General features: G+C 45.9%; 1 protein-coding gene across 6 annotated transcripts in view; it reads left to right on the forward strand.

Moving 5' to 3' along the window:
* The window catches only part of MGAT5 (alpha-1,6-mannosylglycoprotein 6-beta-N-acetylglucosaminyltransferase), a 334,592-nt gene that overhangs the window by 112,127 nt on the left and 201,108 nt on the right, over window positions 1-21,357 (forward strand). For 4 of the 6 annotated variants that reach the window (XM_070581231.1, XM_070581233.1, XM_070581234.1 and 1 more), the window contains one exon: window positions 10,225-10,604. In XM_070581231.1, the coding sequence (XP_070437332.1) occupies window positions 10,364-10,604 (241 nt within the window). In that variant the 5' untranslated portion in view covers window positions 10,225-10,363. Of the gene's footprint in view, window positions 1-10,221; window positions 10,605-21,357 lie in introns of all 6 variants that reach the window. The other 2 variants (XM_070581232.1, XM_070581230.1) reach the window with 1 other exon arrangement.

Consider the following 21,357-nt stretch of genomic DNA (forward strand, 5'->3'; position numbering starts at 1 on the left):
CCTCTTCCAGTGGGGTGGGTAAGGTTTTACTGATTGATTAAGGTGGTGGCTCTCAACAGGGTTGCTCTTTGCCTCTAGGGAACATTAGGAGACATTTTTGACTGTCACAGTTGGGGGCGGGGGGTACTAATGGCATCTAGTGGCTGGGAGACAGGGATGCTGCTGAACTTGCTACCATGTGCAGGACAGGACCCCCCCATCACAAATGTCAATTGTGCCACAGTTGAGAAGCTCTGGATTAAAGGAATTTGTTACTTTTCAGAGACCTATGCTTTTTGATTTGATGTAGCAGATGTTCTCAGAATACTCAGAGTTGCTGTGGTTTCGTTTTTGCCAATGGGAAGTTCTGTCGGCTGTCACTAACCTCCGGACCTAGTGAATGAAACTCACAGAACATGCGGATCTTATCTGATCCAGCACTGCAGCTTCCTTCTCGCTCCTGTGTCTCCCTTCCCCTTTGTCCACCTGCCAGTATGTGCACACCCAAGAGGCCAAGTCAGAATGAAATACCAGCTGTTCCATTCCAACTGATTTTTCCTTCCCCTCCGCAGCCTCTAGCAGAGATGGCCATATGTGAAGTGGCCAGAGGACGATTAGGCGTGGGAGTGGGGGAGGACGGAATAGAGAGGGCGGGAAGGAGGGCCTGTTCCGGATACAGAATTATTGGTGTACAACAGTATTTGAAAATTTATTTTGCTGTTGGTGCCAGATATGGCGCCCTGAGCTACACCTCCTGTAGCTGCTGGGCAAATACCCCTTCAGGTTGGCGGAGTCGGAAGTTTTCCTTTCCCTGCCTGCAGGAAGGATGCAAGTGCTGCATAATAAATGAGAACTTGGCACAGGACTGTCTTGGTTTGATCACTTCAAAGGTAGAATGGGACTAGTTGGTTTAAAACCCAGATGTCAAAAAAGCCTCCCCAAGAATACCAAAGGTGTGTTGTTTTAGCGGGTCTCTTTCAGTTACTGACTCAAAATAAGACTTGTTTAGCCAGTTCTAAAGGGAACAGGCTGTTTTCACTTAGAATGTGTTTTTCCTGTTTATAGAGAAAAGTGTTAGAATTTGTCGGAGGACCAAGCCATGAAAGTGGAGAAGAAGGGCCCGGAACAGTACCTGTTCCTGGGCAGCACCCTGTTGACTCCTGAGCTCCTTTGCTCCCTAGAATGGCAGGAGAGCTAAGTGGTTAGCATGACTGACAGGGATTCACACTGCTGATTTGAGGCTGCTGCTGAGTGGGCCCTATGACTGGTTTCGAGATGGTGGCACTGGGCCTGTGTGTCCGGGCCATCCAGGGGAGTGAACAACCTCAGGTCATCTTCTCAGGAATCTGGACTTATTTTGGAGGAAAAAGCTGCTCTGCCTGTCCTCCTCCTCCTCCTCCACTTCTTTTAACAACAGAAGACAACTGTATTTAGAGCAAGAGTCTCTCCCCAGGCCATCTGTCTTCCTTATACCAGTAATTCCGTAAATATGTACTTTTCTTCCTCTCATCTGTTGATTCTCGCAAGCCCTTGAGGTTGGTGGGATATGTTGCATTAGACTCAGCTCCTTAATATCACTGGACTGTGGTTTCTGATTTGTGTTTCATATTGGTAAGTCTCTTGCATTTTGAGTGTCTGCAGGCCGCTGGTAGATGCAGGGTGCTTTGGTGGAGACCACATTGTATTAGAAAGCAGGACATGAGCTCGAGCAGACTTGAGCATTGTTCGATTCTCATTCTAACTGGAAAACATGACATTTTCTGGGCCTCCGTGTCCTCCTCCGTAAATTGAGGATTTGTAATGGTTATTATTTGCCTAAGCAGGATCTAATGCGGTCTCCCAGTCTGTATAAAGGACCCTTATACATTTTAATTTATCATATTTCCTTTTAAAGTCCATCATTAGGCCAGTGTGCTGCTCTGGCGAGCACAGAATCGGGAGTTTCATAAGATGATGTGCCGTCCTTTCAAATTAGCATCCAGTTGGTTTCTATACCACATTTTGTTTGCAGAGTAATGGAAGCCCAGATTGCAAATGGTAATGGCTACTATTTTTTAAAACAGTTTTCCACGCACTCTAAGTTGCTCTGAACATAAATTGATACCAGGCTGGAAAGAGAAGTCAGAGGAAATTGCTTCAGAGTTGAATCATTATTATCTTAAAGACTTGTTACTTCCGTAAAGAAGTCAGACAAGAAGCCTCGGAAACTTACAATGTATGACTGACCCTCATCTAACGTTTAATTAGAGTGTCATAGTGTTCTCTGTCACACAGTTTTATGTGAATAGATGTGTGGACCTGAATTTTATAAAACAAGCCAACAAGACCACTGCCAAGCATTAATTTCCTGACCCAGTAACATAGAAATTCAAAGTTCAAATTCCATGTACAGAGGTCACTAGAGAAGTTTTGTCCTAAATCTCTGTAGTGAAAATCGATACGTATATTGATTGTCCCCAGTATCTTAAAATTTGGTATGTAAAACTTTTCTTAACAGATTTTTTGAAAAGAACATGTTTTAAACAAAGAAAAACGAAATTCAAATGAAAACATTTATGGAACCTCTGAAACATGTCTCGGAACGCTGAAGGCCTTTGGAACACAGTTTGAAAACCAGTAACTGGGATCATTCGCCCCCTCTACTCATCCAGCTCTAACAGTCTTCTGTGGTTCTACAACTTTCCCCAGTTTGTACATGTGGAAGCTGAGATGGACAGACTTGTCTAGGATCACACGGTACCAGTGTGTAGACTACAGATCAAAGATTGCCAGGCCCCGGGTGCAGAGGTTCTTTCAGCTCTCACCCTTTTGGTGTCTTCCTGTGATCATCTCGGGTAACCAGGGGTGAAGCCAGCAGCTTCCAGCAAAGCTTCTCTGACTTGCTTCCCCTCCCATCCCTAGTCTTGGCCGTCTTTTTGTTCCCACAATCACTGTCCCTTCTAGAATTTTTTTCTGTAGTTTTTTTCCCCTCTTTTTTCTCTTTTAATACCTGTCCACCACCATATCCACTTTAGTTTAACCCCATCTGTTCAAGGGCACAAAGATTTTTCCCTATTATGTGACAAGATCTTAGCGTAAAAGCAGGCGGAAATATACTCTGAGAGTGCTGGGTTCTTTGTGGTTCACGCCAGAAGGAGGTCATTGCTGATCTGTCTTTCTTTATCTGATTTCCACCATCCTGTCCTTTCATCTAGCAAACACTTAATGGCCATCGACTGTGTGCAAGGCACGGCCATTCCCGGCATTTCCTGTCTTTGGGGAGTTTACAGACCCCACAGGACAGATGAAAGAAAGGATTATCCTACAGAGCAGTGGGTAAGACGCTCTTCAGAAGGAGCACAAACTGTTGAGTGTTCCCAGGAGGATGAGCTCTCCTCAGTCTGGGGAGCCAGAGGAAGCTTTATGCAGGAGATGGGGTTCGACTTTATGATATGGGTGGGATTCCCAAGGGAACATGGATGAGCACAGTAGACTTAGGATTTCTTGAATGTTATTGCGCAGGATGAGGCTAAAAGTAGGCGCCAAGAACCACCGTTAAAAGACAGATGTGAGGTAGTTCAGGTGGTACTTATTCATCTGCCTGGTTTTCTCTTTGCTGCAACTGGGCTGTTCTCAGTTGGTTTGAGAATTTGGCATCTGCCAGGCAAGTCTGGCCTGGAGCTGTCCAAAGGGCGGCTTGTGAGCTTGATCCGGAGCTTGTAAGAGCGGCCATGTCTGGTGAGCTGGTGGCAGATTTCTCTGTGTAATTTCTTTCTGTTGCTAGGCCTGTGGTCGCCCTTACTAATGGTCCATCCTGGTCCTGGCTGTGCTGTGAGAAATGAGGGAAGGTCCTCGCCAGGGCTGCGGTGGGCCCATGAGGCTTGTCTCCCTGTCTCCAAGTACGACTCCTTCGCCTACCCCCGACTTTGGAGGTGGGCTTGCTTGCTTTTTTTTTTTTGTAACAGCTTTATTGAGATATGATTCACACATCATACAGTTCTCCAATTCCGTGGTTTTTAGTATATCAGAATTGTGCATCCTTCTCCACAATTTTAGAACATTTTTATCACCCTCCAAAATAAACCCTACATTCCTTAGTTGTCCCTGTGAGCCCTAAGCAACTACTATTGTACTTTCTGTCTCTGGATTTGCCTGTTCTAGATGTGTCTGTGGGGACCTGGAAATGGCCACCCCAAGATCTGTCTCTTTGGCATGAGGATTATTTGAGGCTGGTTTCTTTGCAGATAGGAAAGCAACTGAAAAGTAGAACTTGCTTACCCTTTTGTTAAGAGACATTTACATTGTAAAGGAAATCTCCATCTGTAAAGATATCCCCCTCTCTACCAGGAAGAAGGGGAGATGACCTTATCTCTAGAAACTCTTAAGCAATACCAAAGGCAAGGACTTAAATCTGCATAATAGTTTTATTCCTGTTTCTGGTAACCTCCTGTAACTGACTTCCCCCCTCCTCCCAACCTTGGCATTTCTTTAAGCATTAAGCATCTTTCCTTAGGCTAGGAACTGATTGCTGCGCTCACCTGTGACCACCCAGCTCAAGACAATAGACTTGCCTCCTGCTTCGCCCTCAGAGACAGCAGACCCACTACCTGCTGTGTCCATCAAGTGCCCTGCCAACAGGGCAATCTTGTGACTATTGTGGGAGGAACATTTCAATCATGTGAAACACCCTGTTTGGGGGTATATAACCACTCTGTGCACCCCACTTCTTCGGTGCCCTTTCTTCCTTCGGGAAGAAAGGCCCCGGGCCATGGTTCCTCATAAAGCTTTGTTTAATTTTCTCTTGCTATTCTGTCTCATGTGAATTTAGTTCATTCTCTGGCCAGACGAACCCACATTAGGTAGAGGAAAAGTCTTCCTCCCCTACATGTCTTATAAATAGAGTCATGAATATGTGGTCTTTTGTGACTGTCTTTTTTCACTTAGCATAATGTTTTCCGGGATCATCCATGTTTTAGCATGTACCAGTACTTTATTTCTTTTTATTGACGAATAATATTCCATTTTATGTGGATATGATGCAGGGTTGGTGAGCCGAGGAGTCGAAAGAAAGATTTCTTAGACTCTTAAGATCTGGCAGTAGTGCTCTTTTATTTAGAGAATAGTGTAGCATGGGGACAGGACCCATGGGCAGTCAGAGCTCCTGCTGCTGCTGCTTCTGCTGCCCCCGCTGGCATGGGGACAGGGCCCATGGGCAGGCAGAGCCGCTGCTGCTGCTCCCGCTGGCATGGGGACAGGACCCATGGGCAGGCAGAGCTGGTGCGTGGGGACAGGACCCACGGGCAGTCAGAGCTCCTGCTGCTGCCGCTTCTGCTGCCCCCGCTGGCATGGGGACAGGACCCATGGGCAGGCAGAGCCGCTGCTGCTGCTCCCGCTGGCATGGGGACAGGACCCATGGGCAGGCAGAGCTGGTGTGTGGGGACAGGACCCACGGGCAGTCAGAGCTCCTGCTGCTGCCGCTTCTGCTGCCCCCGCTGGCATGGGGACAGGACCCATGGGCAGGCAGAGCTCCTGCTGCTGCCCTGAGTTGAGGGTTAGGGCTAAATTTAAGGCATAGGTATGTGAGTCATCTCTTTACGAAGACAAAGGAAAGAACATGAAAAAAAGTTAAAATGGTATCAGTGCAGGTGGGGTCTGGTCATTGGGTGATCCCATGACTTTTAGACAAGAATCAAATCGGATTAAGTAAAGGTTAGAAAGGTTAGACGCCACTACCCTAAACCAGTTACATGAGATTGCCAGACAGCAACCAACTTAAGTTCTTGCCTTCCCCATTAAGAATTTCTAGGGATAAGGTCATCTCTCTTCTTCTTCCTGGTACAGAGGGGGAGGCACCTTTTACAGATAGAGATTTACCTTACAAATGTAAATGTGTCCCAACAAGGGCAAGTTCCATTCCCCAGAGCCTCCTTCCCTGTCCCAGTTTATCGAAAGCAATCAGCCCAAAACAATCCTGATGCCAAAGAGACATATCCTGGGGTGGCCAATTTCAGGTCCCTACAAGGTCATCCCCCCTTCCTTCACAAACGCAAATGTCTCAAAAGGGCAAGCAAAATTCCAGTCCTCGGAGCCTGCTTCTCATCTGCAGTTTTAAAAGTAACCAGCCTAAAAATCCTCATCACAAACCGTTTTAAAATTAAGCAGCCTAAAAGTCCTCATCAGATATACTACATTTTGTTTATCCGTTCATCAGTCAATGGACATTTGGATTTCATTTTTTGTCTTTTATGAATAATGCTACTATAAACATCTGTGTGTAAGTTTTTACATGGATGTATATTTTCGTTTCTCTTGGGAGAATTCCTAGGAGCAGAGTTGGCTCAGTCATATGGTAATTCTGTGCTTAACCATTTGAGGAACTGCCAGACTACTGTCCTCACTGGCTGCACCCTTGTGCATTCCCACCTGCAGTGTTTAAGAGTTCCAGCTTCTCTCTATCCTCGCCAACACTTGTTCTTATCTGTCCTTCTTCATTATAGCCATCCTAGTGGATGTGAACTGGTATATCATTGTCGGTTTGATTTGCATTGCCCTAATATGGCTAATGATGATGATGAGCATATGCTTTTATTTTTTAAGAGAACCGACACATTTCCTTGCCAGAGATCTTTGACCACATTTGGAAAGGTGGCAGCCAGATTTTGTTGTACTGAGGAGTGAATGGGAAGGAAGGCAGTGAATGCTGCTCTTTTAGGAAGCACAGGAGTCAGAGGAGATACACGTTAGGGTGGTTAGTGGCAGTGACTGACCCGGAAGTGTTAACTCATTGCAGACAGACTTCGTGCAAACGTCTTTCTGGAGGAGGACAGGTGAAGTCATGGCCCTGGGCTGTCACTGCTCTGGTTGGCAACAAGCACTCTGAGATACACTGTGTAGTTCTTTTTGTGCCTATAGGCCCACTTTGCTAGAGGATCCAGCTGTTGGAAGGTCTGGAGGCAGGCAGATTCTTGGCCTGCTCAACAACTTTTTGATTACTATTGTTCTGTGGCCTCTTGATTAATTGTGTGGCCGTTACTGATGATTATCTTTAGGTCCTTTTATGGCACCAAGACCCTCTGGTGAGAATTGCTGTCCTGTTATCCTTCTAGTCCTGTGGGAGATAGGGATGTCTCTTGAATAATGATTTTGAAAAGTCTTTTAAAATTCTATCTTCTTAATAGAAATTGTAGAGGTGAATTCTAATTTAATTCTCTGTGTGTGCTGGTTGTTTGCTGATATAGTCTCTGCTATTTCAGACCGTAGGTTCGAATGGAGTAAAGGATATTCTGGCAGTTCTATAGTCACTTAAAATCTGGGCCCTCAATAATCAGAACTATACCCTGAACTTCTTCGAGTTAGGGATTTTCACTCCAAATTTGTATGTGTCTGAGCTGGAAGAATTTAAACTTGGCTGGGTTTCTTGACCATCATTTTGCCCCTCGAATGCTCCACCTGGGTCGTTCTGATTGTCCCCACGGCCAAGCAGGGAAGTTTGCCACCTTCCACTGAAACCCTCGTTCGGTTCTTGGCCCTTGGCTTTTCGTTTGCTTAAACTCCGCAACGTGGAGCAGCTTCTTCAGGGGGTTCATTGTGCAAGCAGAGTGGGGTTTCCTGTCTGAAAATTGACAGGTAATTCCTGTCAGTGTTTGGAGTGCGCTCCTGAAATAGTAAAAGAAAATCACCAGAAGACTGTCTTTTTTGATATATTTCTTAGTGTACTTGCTCTGGGAAAATCCCTTCAGCCTGGGGTAAAACCTGCTGACTAATGTGGGTTATCAAAAAGGAAGTGCAGGCACTTCCTATAGAACCTGGGGCAGTACCCGGTTAGAGGGGTGGCTTCTAAAGCATCAGCCCCTTGAGGGTGGGAACTCGGTCCCATTCATCATTCAGTCCCCAGGGCCTGATGGCAGCAACTGCTGGCTGTGTACTTGTAGCAAGAATGGAGGAAGGAAAGAGGGCGGGTGCTGCTCAGCTGGCCATATTGAGAGGGGCTGAATAAGGTGCCATAGTGCCCAGATGACAAGTCACTTAGTCAACAGGTGTTTTATCATGCCCGGGGGGTTACTGTCTTTCTCTGAGAAGGTATGTGGAGGAGTCATGGGATCCCACACAGAAACCGGTAAACAATCAAAGGTAGATAGACAAGTGTTTTAAAATTACAGACTAGGCAGGGGCATCTTAGGCTGGAGCAGCGGGGGAAGTGATCTGAAGCAGGTGGGACCGGAGCTGGGGCTTGGGGACAGGCCGGGTTTAGGTTATCAGCATGATACGGGAGGGCCAGCGAGGTGGAGGACCAGTTCAAGTAAAGAAAGGGAGACCCTGAAGAAGGATATTCAGGGTTATGGTGAGAGCAGACCTGCCGATCTGGAGGGGCCACATGGATCAGAGGAACTTATGTGATAAAGCAGTGCGAGATGGAGTTTGAGCCCCATTGTATTGGCAGAATGGTGGCATGGCATAGTGACAGCAACCGTCCGCCTGGGTCAGGGCTCTCAAACGTGAGTGGACATCAGAATCACCTGGAAGGCTTATTGAAGCACAGCTTGCTGCCCCCTGCCCCCCAAAAGTTGCTGACTCAGTAGGGCAGGGCTTGAGAATTTGCATTTCTCTCTGCTGCTGCTGAGTAGGGACCACACTCTGAGAACCATTGGTCTAGAATTCAGGGGTTGGTAACTTTTTCTGTTAATGGCAGGATAGTAAAGGTTTTAGGCTTTTGTCCTAGGGTCCCTGTCACATATTCTTTGTTGCTTTTCACAACCCTTTAAGCATGTACAAACCATTCTTGGTCAGACACGAACAGGCTGGTGGGGGTGGAGGGATGACAAAGGGACGTGGTTTAGTGATTCCTGGGCTGTGCCTAGATTATCCCTCCTCTGCCGCATAGCTGGCTGACCTTTGCCAAGTTAATCTCTCTGTGCCTTTATTTCATCTATAAAACAGAGATGATATAAATAGTTCTTACCATATAGGACTCTCAGAAGAATTCAATGAACTGAGGCAGAAAAAACCATTTATCACAAGGCCTGAGGCATAGCTAGAATTTATTTGTCATTTACTATTAGTAGTAGCAGTGGTCCTGCCAACTCCTGATGACTCCGTTGATAGGTGAGGGAAAGACAGGCAGACCAAATCTGCTGCATTGCAGACTGTGAAAGATCCCAATATCATTTCCTCTTAGGCTGCTTATGAAGAGGAATCCTTTGACCTGAAACATATCTGCACTGTGGATACATCCTGGGTTAGTCCCCCATAGATCACTGCTCCACCTTTCCCTTGGCACACTTAGAAAATGGTGCCATTTGTAAGCTGGCTGGGTCTTGGGCCCAGGACTCTGGCTGTAGGGATGGATATCTGGGCCCCCCAGTGACTCATGTGCAACCTATGCTTTGGCCCCGTTTGCTGGGAAGCCTTCATTTAGGACCTTGGCCCAGCCTGTGCTGGTATCAGATAGGATCTGGACACATTATCTTGAAACCATGCCTTTTGACTTCTCATTTTGCCCTGTGGTGTAAGTGCAAGTGAGAACTGCAGAAAAGCAGGTTATCGCGTGCTCCACATTTCCTGTGCTGAAGTGTGGAAGTGAGTAGTGAGGTGGAGCTTTTACCCGTGGTAGCTAGAACGGAAAGACCACTGGGTCCCTCTGGCAAAGCCTCTCTGTGATAGTGCCCAGGGTGAGGCCACCTGGTGGCTCCAAGAGACTCAGCTTGTCTCTGGACACTGCTAATGAAAGCTGGCCACGCTTAAGTAATATGGGGGCTCTCTCCCCTTCCTCATCTGATTACCCCTGAGGGGGCCTCCACTTTTCTTGCTCATCTCTCCAGCTGCGAGCTCTAATCCTTGCCAGAGCACGTAATAATGACTTTGTAATCTCAAGTTACAGATGCACAAAAGTGCCCGGTGGCAATATGGCTCCACCCTCCGCTTAGGTTTTTGCTGACATCCAGTGTGAAATGTTGTTCCATCATCTCCCCACCTTGCAAAACAAACTTCCTGTTTTGGACTTGATCCAGACTGGAGCTGCCCTGCTGCACCTGTTAACACACTCCGACACGCATTTCCCCCTCTGTATTTATACAGCTTCTTGTCACCGGGCCAGATTTCCCCTCTCAGCTTACAGATCCTGAAACATAACATAAGATACTGAACCGGCAAGTTAAGAAAAAAGTAAGCTCACATTTTAGAGCTATTCGAGTGAAAACATGACTTGTGGTTTATTTCACTGTGTTTTACTATGACCCCTCTGCTAACTTTCCTCCTCCTTCACAGCAGAATGGAAGTGAGCAAAGGAAGTCGACTCACGCAGGAGCCGGAGTGAAACCCACGAACCCACAAACCCAGCCTACACCATGAACTCGTGTCTCCCTTCTCTGCCTTAAGAGCCAAGGGCGGGTGAAGTTGCTGGAGAGCAATGGCTCTCTTCCCTCTGTGGAAGTTGTCTTCTCAGAAGCTGGGCTTTTTCCTCGTGACTTTTGGCTTTATTTGGGGTATGATGCTCCTGCATTTTACCATCCAGCAGCGAACTCAGCCTGAAAGCAGCTCCATGCTGCGCGAGCAGATCCTGGACCTCAGCAAGAGGTACATCAAGGCGCTAGCTGAAGAAAACAGGAATGTGGTGGATGGACCGTACGCTGGTGTCATGACAGCTTACGGTAAGCACTGTGCTGCTGGGACCTCTCGTTTGAGTGTGGCTGTACCTCGAAAGGATACCACAGGCTCTCTTGGTCTTGTCACCACTGACTTCATGGCAGTGAATTGCACGCAGAGGGACACTTGTAGACCGTTAAAGGAATGCCTTTGGGAGATGCTGAGCTCTGGTACACACTGACACTTAGCCCTAGGAGCAATGGGCAGGACAGTTAGCATGCTATTGGTTGTATTTGCAGCTAGCTCCTCCTCCTCCAACACATTTCTGGATTGCGTGATCTCATCTGGGAGTATGATCAGGGAATGTAGAAAAATATTCTCATTATCTTTCCCTGACAAAACTTAATTAGGACTGGTAGGGGTGAGGTAAGGAGGGTGGGGAGGAATGTTCTGTGCATGCCAAGAAACTGTATGCCTCCCTCCGGCCAGCATGCAGGACAGGCAGGACGTTGGGGCTTATGTGCTGGCTAATAGCTTTCACCTTTGACTTCTTCAGGGTTTGCTGCTCTTGTTTCTTGCCCTTGTCTTGTAATTACCCTCACTTTGAAAGAAGTCTTTATGTACTTGTTACTTTTTTTTGTCAGGTGCCCGAAATCCTTTTTGAAATGAGGCTGAGGAAAAAAAACATACATATGGAATATTACTTATTTTCTTTTGGCAAAAGTTATGCTTAATATAGAAAAAATTGGAAGCGGTAGACAAGCAAAAAAAGGGAAGAAAAAAGAAAACCATATAAATCTACCACTCTAGGAAATAACCACAATTAACATTTAAGTGTATATCTTATATATACACCCAAAAATGTATATACAGATACGTATATACATATATATATACACACAAAATACTTACAAATATATATATACACACAAATACAAAACAAAAATTGCAAATGAAACCTGGATCATATTGTTTCGGAGAATTCACGTCCCAGTTCTCCTGTGGTCACTGAGTGTCGCAGTGGACTTGATCTGTAGAAGATGACCTGCACTTACCCTTCAGTGACAAGTCTAGTCATTGAGTGGAGACTTCAGTGGCCTCAAGGTTTGGGACCATGAGGTATAATATAAATGAGATATAAGAATGGGGTTGGGTGAGGTGGAGGAAGGTTGGTGTTCCGCTTTGCGACCCAATCCCTGATGTATGTGGAGTTCAAATAATAATTCTTGAAAATGTGCAGCAGCAGATTGAAGCTTGAGTTCAAACACAGGAAATCCTACTCAATTTTACATATATTTATATATATTTTCTGAAGGGATCCAGGAAACTTGGAAACTTTTTAATTTTATGTATTTTTTTGGTAAGGAGAAAATGGTTGCTTTTAACATACAATGTGGAAATTCTTTTTCAGTGCCTACTATTTGATCACACTGTCTGCTTTTAACCTATTCAAGCTTTGGCAGTGTCTGTAGACACTGGCTTTTTTAATATGTCTAAATAAAATGCCACCTTTTTTAATCTGATGGATTGAAAAATGAGACTCTACTTTGAGAGCTCATGTTGAAAAACAACTAAGTAGTTTTTCAGAGGGTGCATTTTTAAATTACTCATTGACTTTGATCTTCTGTAACATTTCCTGAATATTACAAGTAAACCACCAGAAAAAATAAATAAGCAAATGGTCACCATTGCTGTTACCAATGTGTAACAAGTAAAACAGTTGCTGTTTTCAAGTTTCTGGTTCAATGCATTCCATGTTACACATTTCGGGGGAAAGTCCTCCTTCAGTTTATCGAACCTTTTCCCTGGGAAGAAACAAGCTACGTGAATGGTAAATTTCCAGACTTTCAATTTCTCTAGTTTTGACTGTTAAATTTCTTTCTTTTGTACTGCTAAACATCTCAAGGGTAGGCTTTCTCCAAACTCTGAAGGACAATGATCTGGTCTTAGCTTTTCAGCCTTTTCAGCGTTATGTTTTTTAGAAAGCTACCAAAAACCCCAAAGTAGTCTGTTAGAATTTTAACCACCTTATATGCTTATAATCATAGGACTTTGGAGCGCAGAGAAACTACAGAAATGATTTGTCCCAACTTCCTCCTTTTATAGATGAACTCTGACAAAGTAATTCTTTTTCTTAAAAACAACAAAGAAACAACCACACAGGCCCCATCAGCAAGTCTAACTTACACTGCTATTTTTCTCTTTCATCTAATCGACTTAACATGTCAATCAAAGTGGTCTTTGGAGCCGAGTTTCTGGAATTTAATTGGACTGTGAATATATGCTTGAGGCATTGGGATCATCATGTGGTGAACTCCCACGAAGACAGGGCATCTCACTTGATACTGTTGATATTTTGGACTAGATAATTTGTTGTTGTGGGGGTCTGTTCTTGCATTTTAGGAGGTTTAGCAGTATCTCCAGTGTCTGTACCCACTGAGTACCAGCAGCACCCACCTCGTAGTGACAATCAAAAATGTCTCCAGACACGGGAGGCAAAATTGCCCCCCTCCCCACCATGGAAAACCACCAAGAGTAGAAACAGCAAACACTATCTAACAGCATCTTCTTATGGAAATTCTCAAGCAGATAACTAGGTTGTGTTATTTAAAATTTGATAACCTAGCCTTCTCCCTGCTTCTTAGTTCTGGGCAACAACAGTTGGAACTGAGCAAGATGGTATAGTCCAGAGGCAGTCCTGGAAAGCTGGAGAGCTATTCTGACGATGTACGCTTCCCCCGGAGTCTGTCAGTACCAGTTGTGGACATGTCAGCAGGCGGGCAGCTCTAGCAGTCACTGTCAGATACAGATGCAGAGACCGCAGGATATTCACTGGTTTAGCTGGGCTGACAGAGCGGGGATGAAGATGTGTGAGCCATTGGTTTGCAGTTTTGTTCTCTGCCACAGATGCAGTTTGTGTACAGAGCATTGCCTAGATGTCTGCTCTGAAGGAGTAAAGAGCTGATCCTACATGGCTGGGATCTATGTCTGATTTGAATGAATCCAGCTGACAGAAAAATTCCCGTCTCCCATCCCCATATTGGGATAATCAGAGGCTCTTGCTTTATGCTTTAATATGTGTCTTCGGTAGCTGTGGCAGATGTTGGAAGAATCCTGCTAGCTGATTTCAGGTTATTACTGATTTATTAGAATCCCTGACATGAGATCCTAGATCAGCAGGGTTCAGCAAATTATGACCTCTGGGTCAAATTCCAGCCTCTGCCTGTTTGTGTAAATAAAGCTTTATTGAAACACAGCCACTCCCATTTGTTTATAACAGCTGTAATAACAGAGAAACATGATAATACCAGTATTTATTTCCCATAACATCTAAAACATTACTGACTCCATCCTTCAGTATTCACCATAGTTCGTTCTAAAACACTCATTTGATCATGTTCCTTCTTGACTCAACAATTTCCCAGGACTCCCATGGGCTAAGGCGTGGTCAGCAAACTATGGCCTTGGGCCAGATCCTCTTGTTTTTGTCTGTGAAGTGTCTTAGAACCCAGTGTACCCCTTTGTCTGTGTGTTGTCTGTGGCTGCTTTTGGGCTACAATGGTAGAGCTGAGTTGTTGCCACAGAGACTGCACAGCCTAAAATGTTTACTGTCTGGTCTTTTGCCAAAAATATTTGTCAGTCCCTGATCTAGATAGTTCCTGGGTCAGTCTTTCTACTTACAGGCTGTTTTTTGATGTCCCAAGACTCTTTCACCTTTGCATTTGAATTCACTCAAGACATTATCTCCAAATGCATCTTCTGAGGGGCAGACTGAGAGTTTAGTGGTTAGGAGCATGGGCATTGGAGCCAGCCACCTTGGCTTTGCCACATCCTGGCTGTGTGGCCTGGGTCCTAGAGGCACAAACTACTTTTAGAGTGGCTGTCACTCCCTGTCTCACCAGGTGGATGTGAAGCTGAGCGAGGTGCTGCCTATCAGGTGCCCGACACATGGTTGCTGTCCTTTGTTCATTTGACTAGTCCTCAAACAACAGTAGAACTTTCAAACAGTACCTCCCTGGTTCCCTTCCTTGTTTTGGTGATTTGAAAAGAGACTTCTGAACTTCTTTTGGGATTTGGTAATTCAAAAGTGGTGCCTGGAAGATGTCCCGGGCAGCCTGTATGGAACAGTTGGAGCATTCATTCTCGGGGTGTGGAGCGCACTTCTGTGTGCTTCTCTGTCACTCTGGAGAGGAGCGTGTGGAGCAGAGCCCTCTGCAGTTCAGCCTCAACTGCATCTATCTCCCAGGCCCACGTGGCAGGGCCATGCCTGTCAGTGACTTCGCGGGAATTGCGTCATGAATGGTGTCACTCACCCCAGTCAGTGCCGTTCTTGTTTCTGAGGTGAATTGATCTTTGTCTCTCATGGCCTGACCCAAATTCTGATCCCTGGTGATCACCTCTTATCTAACATGACAGGCCTGGTCCACTTGCGTTCTCTAAGTAACAGGAATGGAACCTTGTGGTCCATCTGTACCTTATTAACCCTGACACGTCTCACCTGCTTGCTTCTCTGGGCACTAGCTCTGCCTGGACCAGTCATCAGCTCAGGCTGGAGCAGCTGTGGGTCCTCAGCTTCTCTGCCAACCTGTCTCCCAATATCCTGTTTGCATGCTTCCCTGTTCCCACTTGATCTCCAGGTCTGTATGCCTGCTCTGCCTTAGCCTTGGGTCTCCTGGTTCCCTGAACTTTTCGGGCCTAGACTGTCTTCTTGATTGGCTCTTGTCCTTCAAGCCTGGCACTTTGGAAAATGTCTGTGCCATTGGCTGGTGTATTCCACTGTTTTGTGTGTACAGGCTTTGTGCGTCCAGCAGGAAAAAGATGGACAAGGCCCCTGCTCTCATGGAGGCTAAAAAGGAGGGGAGAAGTAATAAACAGGAGAATGTCAGATAGCAATAAATTACAGGAAGAAAAGTGACGCATGAGATGATTTTAAAAAGTACTTGAGGAGCTACTTCTTTGGGTGAGAAGGTCAAAGAAAGCCTCTCTCCGGAGGTGTCTTTTAGCCCAAATGATACCAAGGAGCCAAGAGGAGAGGGGGGTTGGGAAGAGGAAGGTTGAGGCAGAGCATGCCAGGCAGAAGGCAGGGTGTGTGCTAGGCCCTAAGACCTACATGTATACTCCCAGGGCAGAACAGAGGCTGCTGCAGCTGGAGTAAAGTGAGCAAGGAGCAGCATGGAAGGTGTTGACATCTGAGAAGTGAGCAGAGGGCAGTGCGTAGGGTGGCCCTGTGGGGTGTTGGTGTTGGTGTGATGGGAGGGAGAGGGAGGTGATTGGCGACTCTTGTGAGTGAGCCTGGCCTGCCCTCCTGGTGCTGGCCTTGGCCCCACCCTGTTACCCACTGTCACCTCCATAGGGGAGAAGGGAGGTAAGGAAGAAGTTCTTCCTGTTTCCTTAAGGAGATGGGGCGTACATATAGGGAGAGAGGAGAACCAGGGTAGGGCTTTTGGTTGCTGGTCAGGGGGCAGTGGTGGCCGCCTTGGGTGGCCCTCGTTGGCCTGGGGATGCCCATTTCTAAGACATCAGTACCATTTCGGGTTCTGCTTAAAAGCCAGTGGGAGGCCCCCAGCGTGTCGCCTGCATGACTGCCTGAGTTGGCTCTGAAAAGGTGACAGCTGTCCTTGTTGCAGACCTAGGTAATGTTCTGAGGGTCAGGCAAGAGCTTTTACATGTGTTTCATTCCACCTCGCCTATGTAAAAGAAGCTAAAAAATTTAAGTTGGATTCCATCAGAGATACAAGCCGGTAAAGGTTTTTAAAAAAGATTTAATTTTTTCTTTTTCCCTCTGTTCTACAAATATGATCTAGGGACTGCTTTTTGGAGGGCTGTGGTGATGTGGAAAACCACATCACTGAAGCAGAAATTCCCTGCCTTTGAGGGGAGTGTGCTGGAGTGAAACTGGTAGGGGAGAGAAGAGCCGGGCTGTGTGGTGTGTCTGAGGAGGCCTTGGTTCGTCTACGGTGACGTGGCTGGTGTGATTAAAGAGAGGGCTTTCTGCTTTAAGAAGCTTGGAACCTACAAGCAGGCCTCTTTGGGGCTTGGGGCTTTTCCAGCGATGCTGTGGTCGAGGTCCAGCCCGCCGAGCGTCCCCATCCGAGCCAAGCCGGGTTCACAAGCTTTCTCAGCCCAGTGTGGAAGTCTGAGGAGAGGACCTGGGAGCGTTTAGACACAAGAATAGGAGAACATGGGTCTCTAGGAGGAACTGGAGGCTTGTTCTTCAACTCTGTTTTCTTTCACACCAGCCACACCGCTGCTTCTGGTCGTGGCTTGAGGAGGGAATGGGTGTGTGAAGGGACCTGGCTCTCAGGCTCAGAACGTCCTGGCCCCTGTTCCTCACCTTGCTTGGTGGCCCTGGCTCCTCCCTCCTCCCAGCTGTGTCGTGATGCTCTTTTTCTGTCAGAGCCTCTTGGGCAGGCCTCCTGCCACTGTGGCCACCCTGACTCGCTGTTCACCTTCTCATGTCTGCCCTGGCACCACAGCTGTCTTCTACGACCAACTGTTGGGTGATGCCCAGGCATTGCCCCATCTCTGGTCTCTGCGTTTGCTCTTCCCTCCACCAGCCTGCCTTCCCTTCAGAAAGCTCGCTCCCTCCTCGCCTTCCCTTCTCTCTTTCAGAAGTAGGGCCCAACCGTGCTTCATTCTCATGCTTCATAACACATAGACCACCGAACATTACATAGTTATTGTGTTTGTTATCATCTCTCTCCCCCACCTACAGTGTCTGCCCCCAAAGAGCTGGGCTTTTGTCTGTCTTGTCCTGTACCCCAGAGCTTAGCGTCTGCCTGACAACCGAGTAGGAGCTGTGGGTGAACAGCAGCAGTCCGCACGCCCCTGACTCTGCCTGTGTGGTATAGTTATAGCTGGGGCTAATTTGAAAATCACAGCAATGTTTTGAGTGAGACAGGAAGCGAGAAGAGATTCCCTGTGGACTCTGTGTCCAGGAGCCTCCAAATAGCTATTATGCATGATTCTGACATGGGAACCGTTGTTTATTCTGGAAGGCAGTTAGAGAGTGTTTTTATATGTGGCTCGTGGAGGGGTTCTTTACTAGATGGATGACCTTGGGTGAGTCACTGATGGTTTTTGGGGTTTTTTTAGATAGCCCTTTTTTTGTTGTTGTTGAGAAAGATTCACCCTGAGCTAACATCTGTTGCCAATCTTCCTCTCTCTTTTCTTTTTTCCCCTCACCAAAGTCCCAGTACATAGTTATATATTCTAGTTGTAGGTCCTTCTAGTTCTTCTCTGTGAGCTGCCACCACAGCATGGCTACTGACAGATGAGTGGTGTGGTTCTGCACCTGGGAGCTGAACCTGGGCCACCAATGTGCAGCACACTGGACTTTAATGACTAGGCCATCAGGGCTGGCTCAAGTTACTGATATTTTAAAATCCTGCTTCCTCTTTTGTAAAATAGAAGATATAATCTCACTTCCCTCATAGTTTTTGTGTAAGGATTACATGTGACAAAGCTTATTAAAGCACTTAGGTTAGTGAAGTGCATTCATTACTGTGAGTCATTGCTAACCCTGCATGTCACTGCCTCTGTTACCACCCAACCAGCACTGTCCATGTGGACCTGATGTTGTTTATTTGTTTGCATGCAGGGCTTAGGAACCTCCTTATGTAGCCGTCCTTAGCATTTACGGGGGAAGAGGCCCGACCAGACATGAGAGGAAATAAGCTCTGCTCAGAGGAAGCAGTCTTGTCACCTGCTCCTAAACAAGGATGGGCAAGGCTTGTCCACCAGAATCACCTGGGACTGCTTTGACAACACCGACTCTGGGCCCCGCGCCAGTCAGGGTTGAGAACTGCTACTCTGACTCTAAAGAGAGGCTGTTTGGCTCTTCCCTGGGTCCCTTCCTAAGGTGTGTTAGCTCCACAGAGTGACTTTGGCATTTTCGAAACAGGAAATGTGATTGTCATTGCCCTGTTCTCTTGTTCAACAGAGAAGGCTTTCCCTTGTGGGCTGTGAGATAAACTGGGTGTGGCCGACCTCCCTTGGTCTCTATAGAAGGCACTGTTGGGGGCTCTAGTTGAGCTATGGGTGGTAAGCTAGAAGGAGAAGTGTGCTCTGGCTGCCCTTTCCTGACAGGGAGGTTTTGGGCCCTGGAGTCAGGTGGGGAACTTTGGGCAACAGTGGGCTTGACCTCTCAGAGTCCGAGTCCTTTTCTCTTCTATACAAAGGGCTCACATTCTTGACTCCTATTGCATACAGCTGGCTAGGTTGGGACAGTTAAGAGAACAGCTCAAGGACTCCATTCTGTGTATTTATGGATTCCATGAAGCACTGATATCATCAATGGGCCTAGATATGATCTTTTTTTCAGATTCTGCTGCCTGGAAAGTTCCTTGAAATACTAGTGACACCCCGTGCAGCACCTCAGAAATAACATTCATTTCTAGGTACAAGTTCGAGTCAAAACTTCGATCCATACACCTAACCCAGGGGAGGGCGTCTGTCAGTGGTCCTGGGCATCTGAGCTGCTCTTTGATGTTGTGATGACCCTTCAACACTCTTTTGTGTCCTGATTTGGCTGCATGTGACAACTGTGGGGTGAAGGGCACATTTGTGAGTTTAAGTGCAGGTGAGTTATCCACTGTGTGGCTTTAAAAATTCAGATGGAGTAAGGCAGTGAAGGTCAGTGTCTGAGATGTTTCTGGGCGAGGTCTTCTTGTGTGGCATCAGGGTTCTTGTGGCCAGCATCTGTGAAGTCTGACGGTAGAATACGCTGTACTGTGTGTGTTTTAAAATAGCATTTAATGCCTTTGTGATTGTGAGAGTAATGTGAATGTTTACGTAACACTGAGAGCATGTGGCATATGAGGCTATCAGAATCCTTGGACTCTCTGGGCACTTTACCTACGTAGGCATGTTTTCTCTGCCAATAGGAAAGAAAAGAAGTTCATTTTCAACTTAAGTAGCTATTTGAGTCACTATTTCAGGGAGGGTTCAACACAAGATAAAAGATAGTGTCAAGAAAACACATAAGGACAAAGATGATGCTAAGCCCATCCTTGTAGCCTTACAAATAAAAAGCATAAAAAATAAAATACTCTTTATCCCCAAACCCAGATAAGAAGAATAAAAGAAGAAAACAAAATACTCCTTACCCCCAAACTCTGGTAAAGTTTGGGTTCTCACCAGTCCGTTTTTTAAATGCAGAGAGAAATGTGTGTGTGTATATGCTCATTTTAAAAAACTGGAATAATTTACATACAGCTTTTTAAACTCATCTTTGTTATGTTTTCTCATGCCGTTAGATGTTTTTAATGGCTTTACTTTTTCATCCATCCATTCAATAAATATTTATTGAGCACTTGACATTAATAACTATTGGTGATAAGCCGAGAAGACAGGACAGATCTGCTCTCTTCCCTCCTGGAGTTTCCAATCTAGAGATTTCTTCCATCTGAAGAATGGATGGACAGAATGTAGTTTAATCTTTTTGTTGGGTATTTGGGTAGTGCCCAGTTCTTATCTGTAATAAATAACACTGTTCTCTTGTGTAACTAACACTGCTTTGAATGTCCTTGTGCATAATGAATGGAGTGTATTTTGGTCATGACTATAACTGTATTATCTTTCTGTGGAAAGGTCACTTTAAAATTAATTTAAAAGTGTATAGCTGATGAAACTTGACATTCCTGGCAGGCAGTCAATGGGAATGAGAGGTTGGGGTTAATTCTTTTTTCATTATCACCTTCCTTTCTCATTAACAGCCTGTCTTTGCTGGTTTCTCTGGAGCGGTGGGTGAAGCGGCTCTGTGGTTCTGTTGTTCACGCTCTGCCTCTGGGGCAGCCGTGGTAGAGAGCAAGCACAGATGTAAATTATTTTTGGCAGTTCAGGTGTGACTTCTTGCTCATTGCATAGTTGGTTCTGTGCCAGCGAATTGAGGCAGCCACACCTTAAATGTAGTTCTCAGTGGGAGCTGTGCCTGGAATCCTTGACCTGTGGGTTCTGCAGATTCTGGTTGAGTGCTTTAAGAATGGGGCCTGGTAACCCTGACTCCACAGGTGAGCCTGTTGGACGGCAGGCTGAAGAACCACTGCTTTGAAAGCATCCCCAGTGACTTGGGTAGGGACAGCCTAGCCCCCAAGCACAGCCTTTCTTGATAATTCCTCAAATATTGGTTGACGTGATGATCTGGGCAATCGGGGTTTACCGGCCAGTGTCACAGCTTTAGCTGATAGACCTATAAACTGATAGACCTTTTTTCACCAGCAGGACCTCCTTTGTCCTGACATCCCCCCTCCTTGGACTACAGCTGTGGAGGAAAGGATAGCTGGCAGTGAAATCTCTTTGACTGTCCTGCTCAAGGATGTGGCAGCATCTTCCAGCCCCTTTCTTCCCCCTCATGTCCTGGCTTTCTGGAAATGAAAACTTATAGAAGCTGTCAGAGCACCTGTTCTGAGATTTCGTCGATTTTACTCTTTATCAAAGAACTTCTAGCCTGATAAAAACCAAAACTTACTGTCTCCAGAGGGACATTTTAAATGTTTTGAGCTACTTTGATCTATCTTTATCATGTACAGTAAGTTTTAGCAACACAGAATTGCTGTAGTAATGTTGGGATTAAGTTTTGATTGCTAAGGCTTTGAAGCATAAACAAAATTTTAAAAGCCTGTTAGTAATTGAAGTTGTGATCCTGCTGAGGACACATGTTACTGCTGTAATAACTGTAAAACATAATGATAAATATAAAAATATTATACTAGAATTTGGAGGAATATTTTCACCCTCATTTCTTTATTAAAGTCTATAGAAATTATTCTTGAGTGTATAGTCTTACTGGGCAAATGGGTTATCATTAAGACTGAAACA

This window comes from Equus przewalskii, chromosome 17, assembly GCF_037783145.1.
Source record: "Equus przewalskii isolate Varuska chromosome 17, EquPr2, whole genome shotgun sequence".
Classification (NCBI taxonomy): domain Eukaryota; kingdom Metazoa; phylum Chordata; class Mammalia; order Perissodactyla; family Equidae; genus Equus; species Equus przewalskii.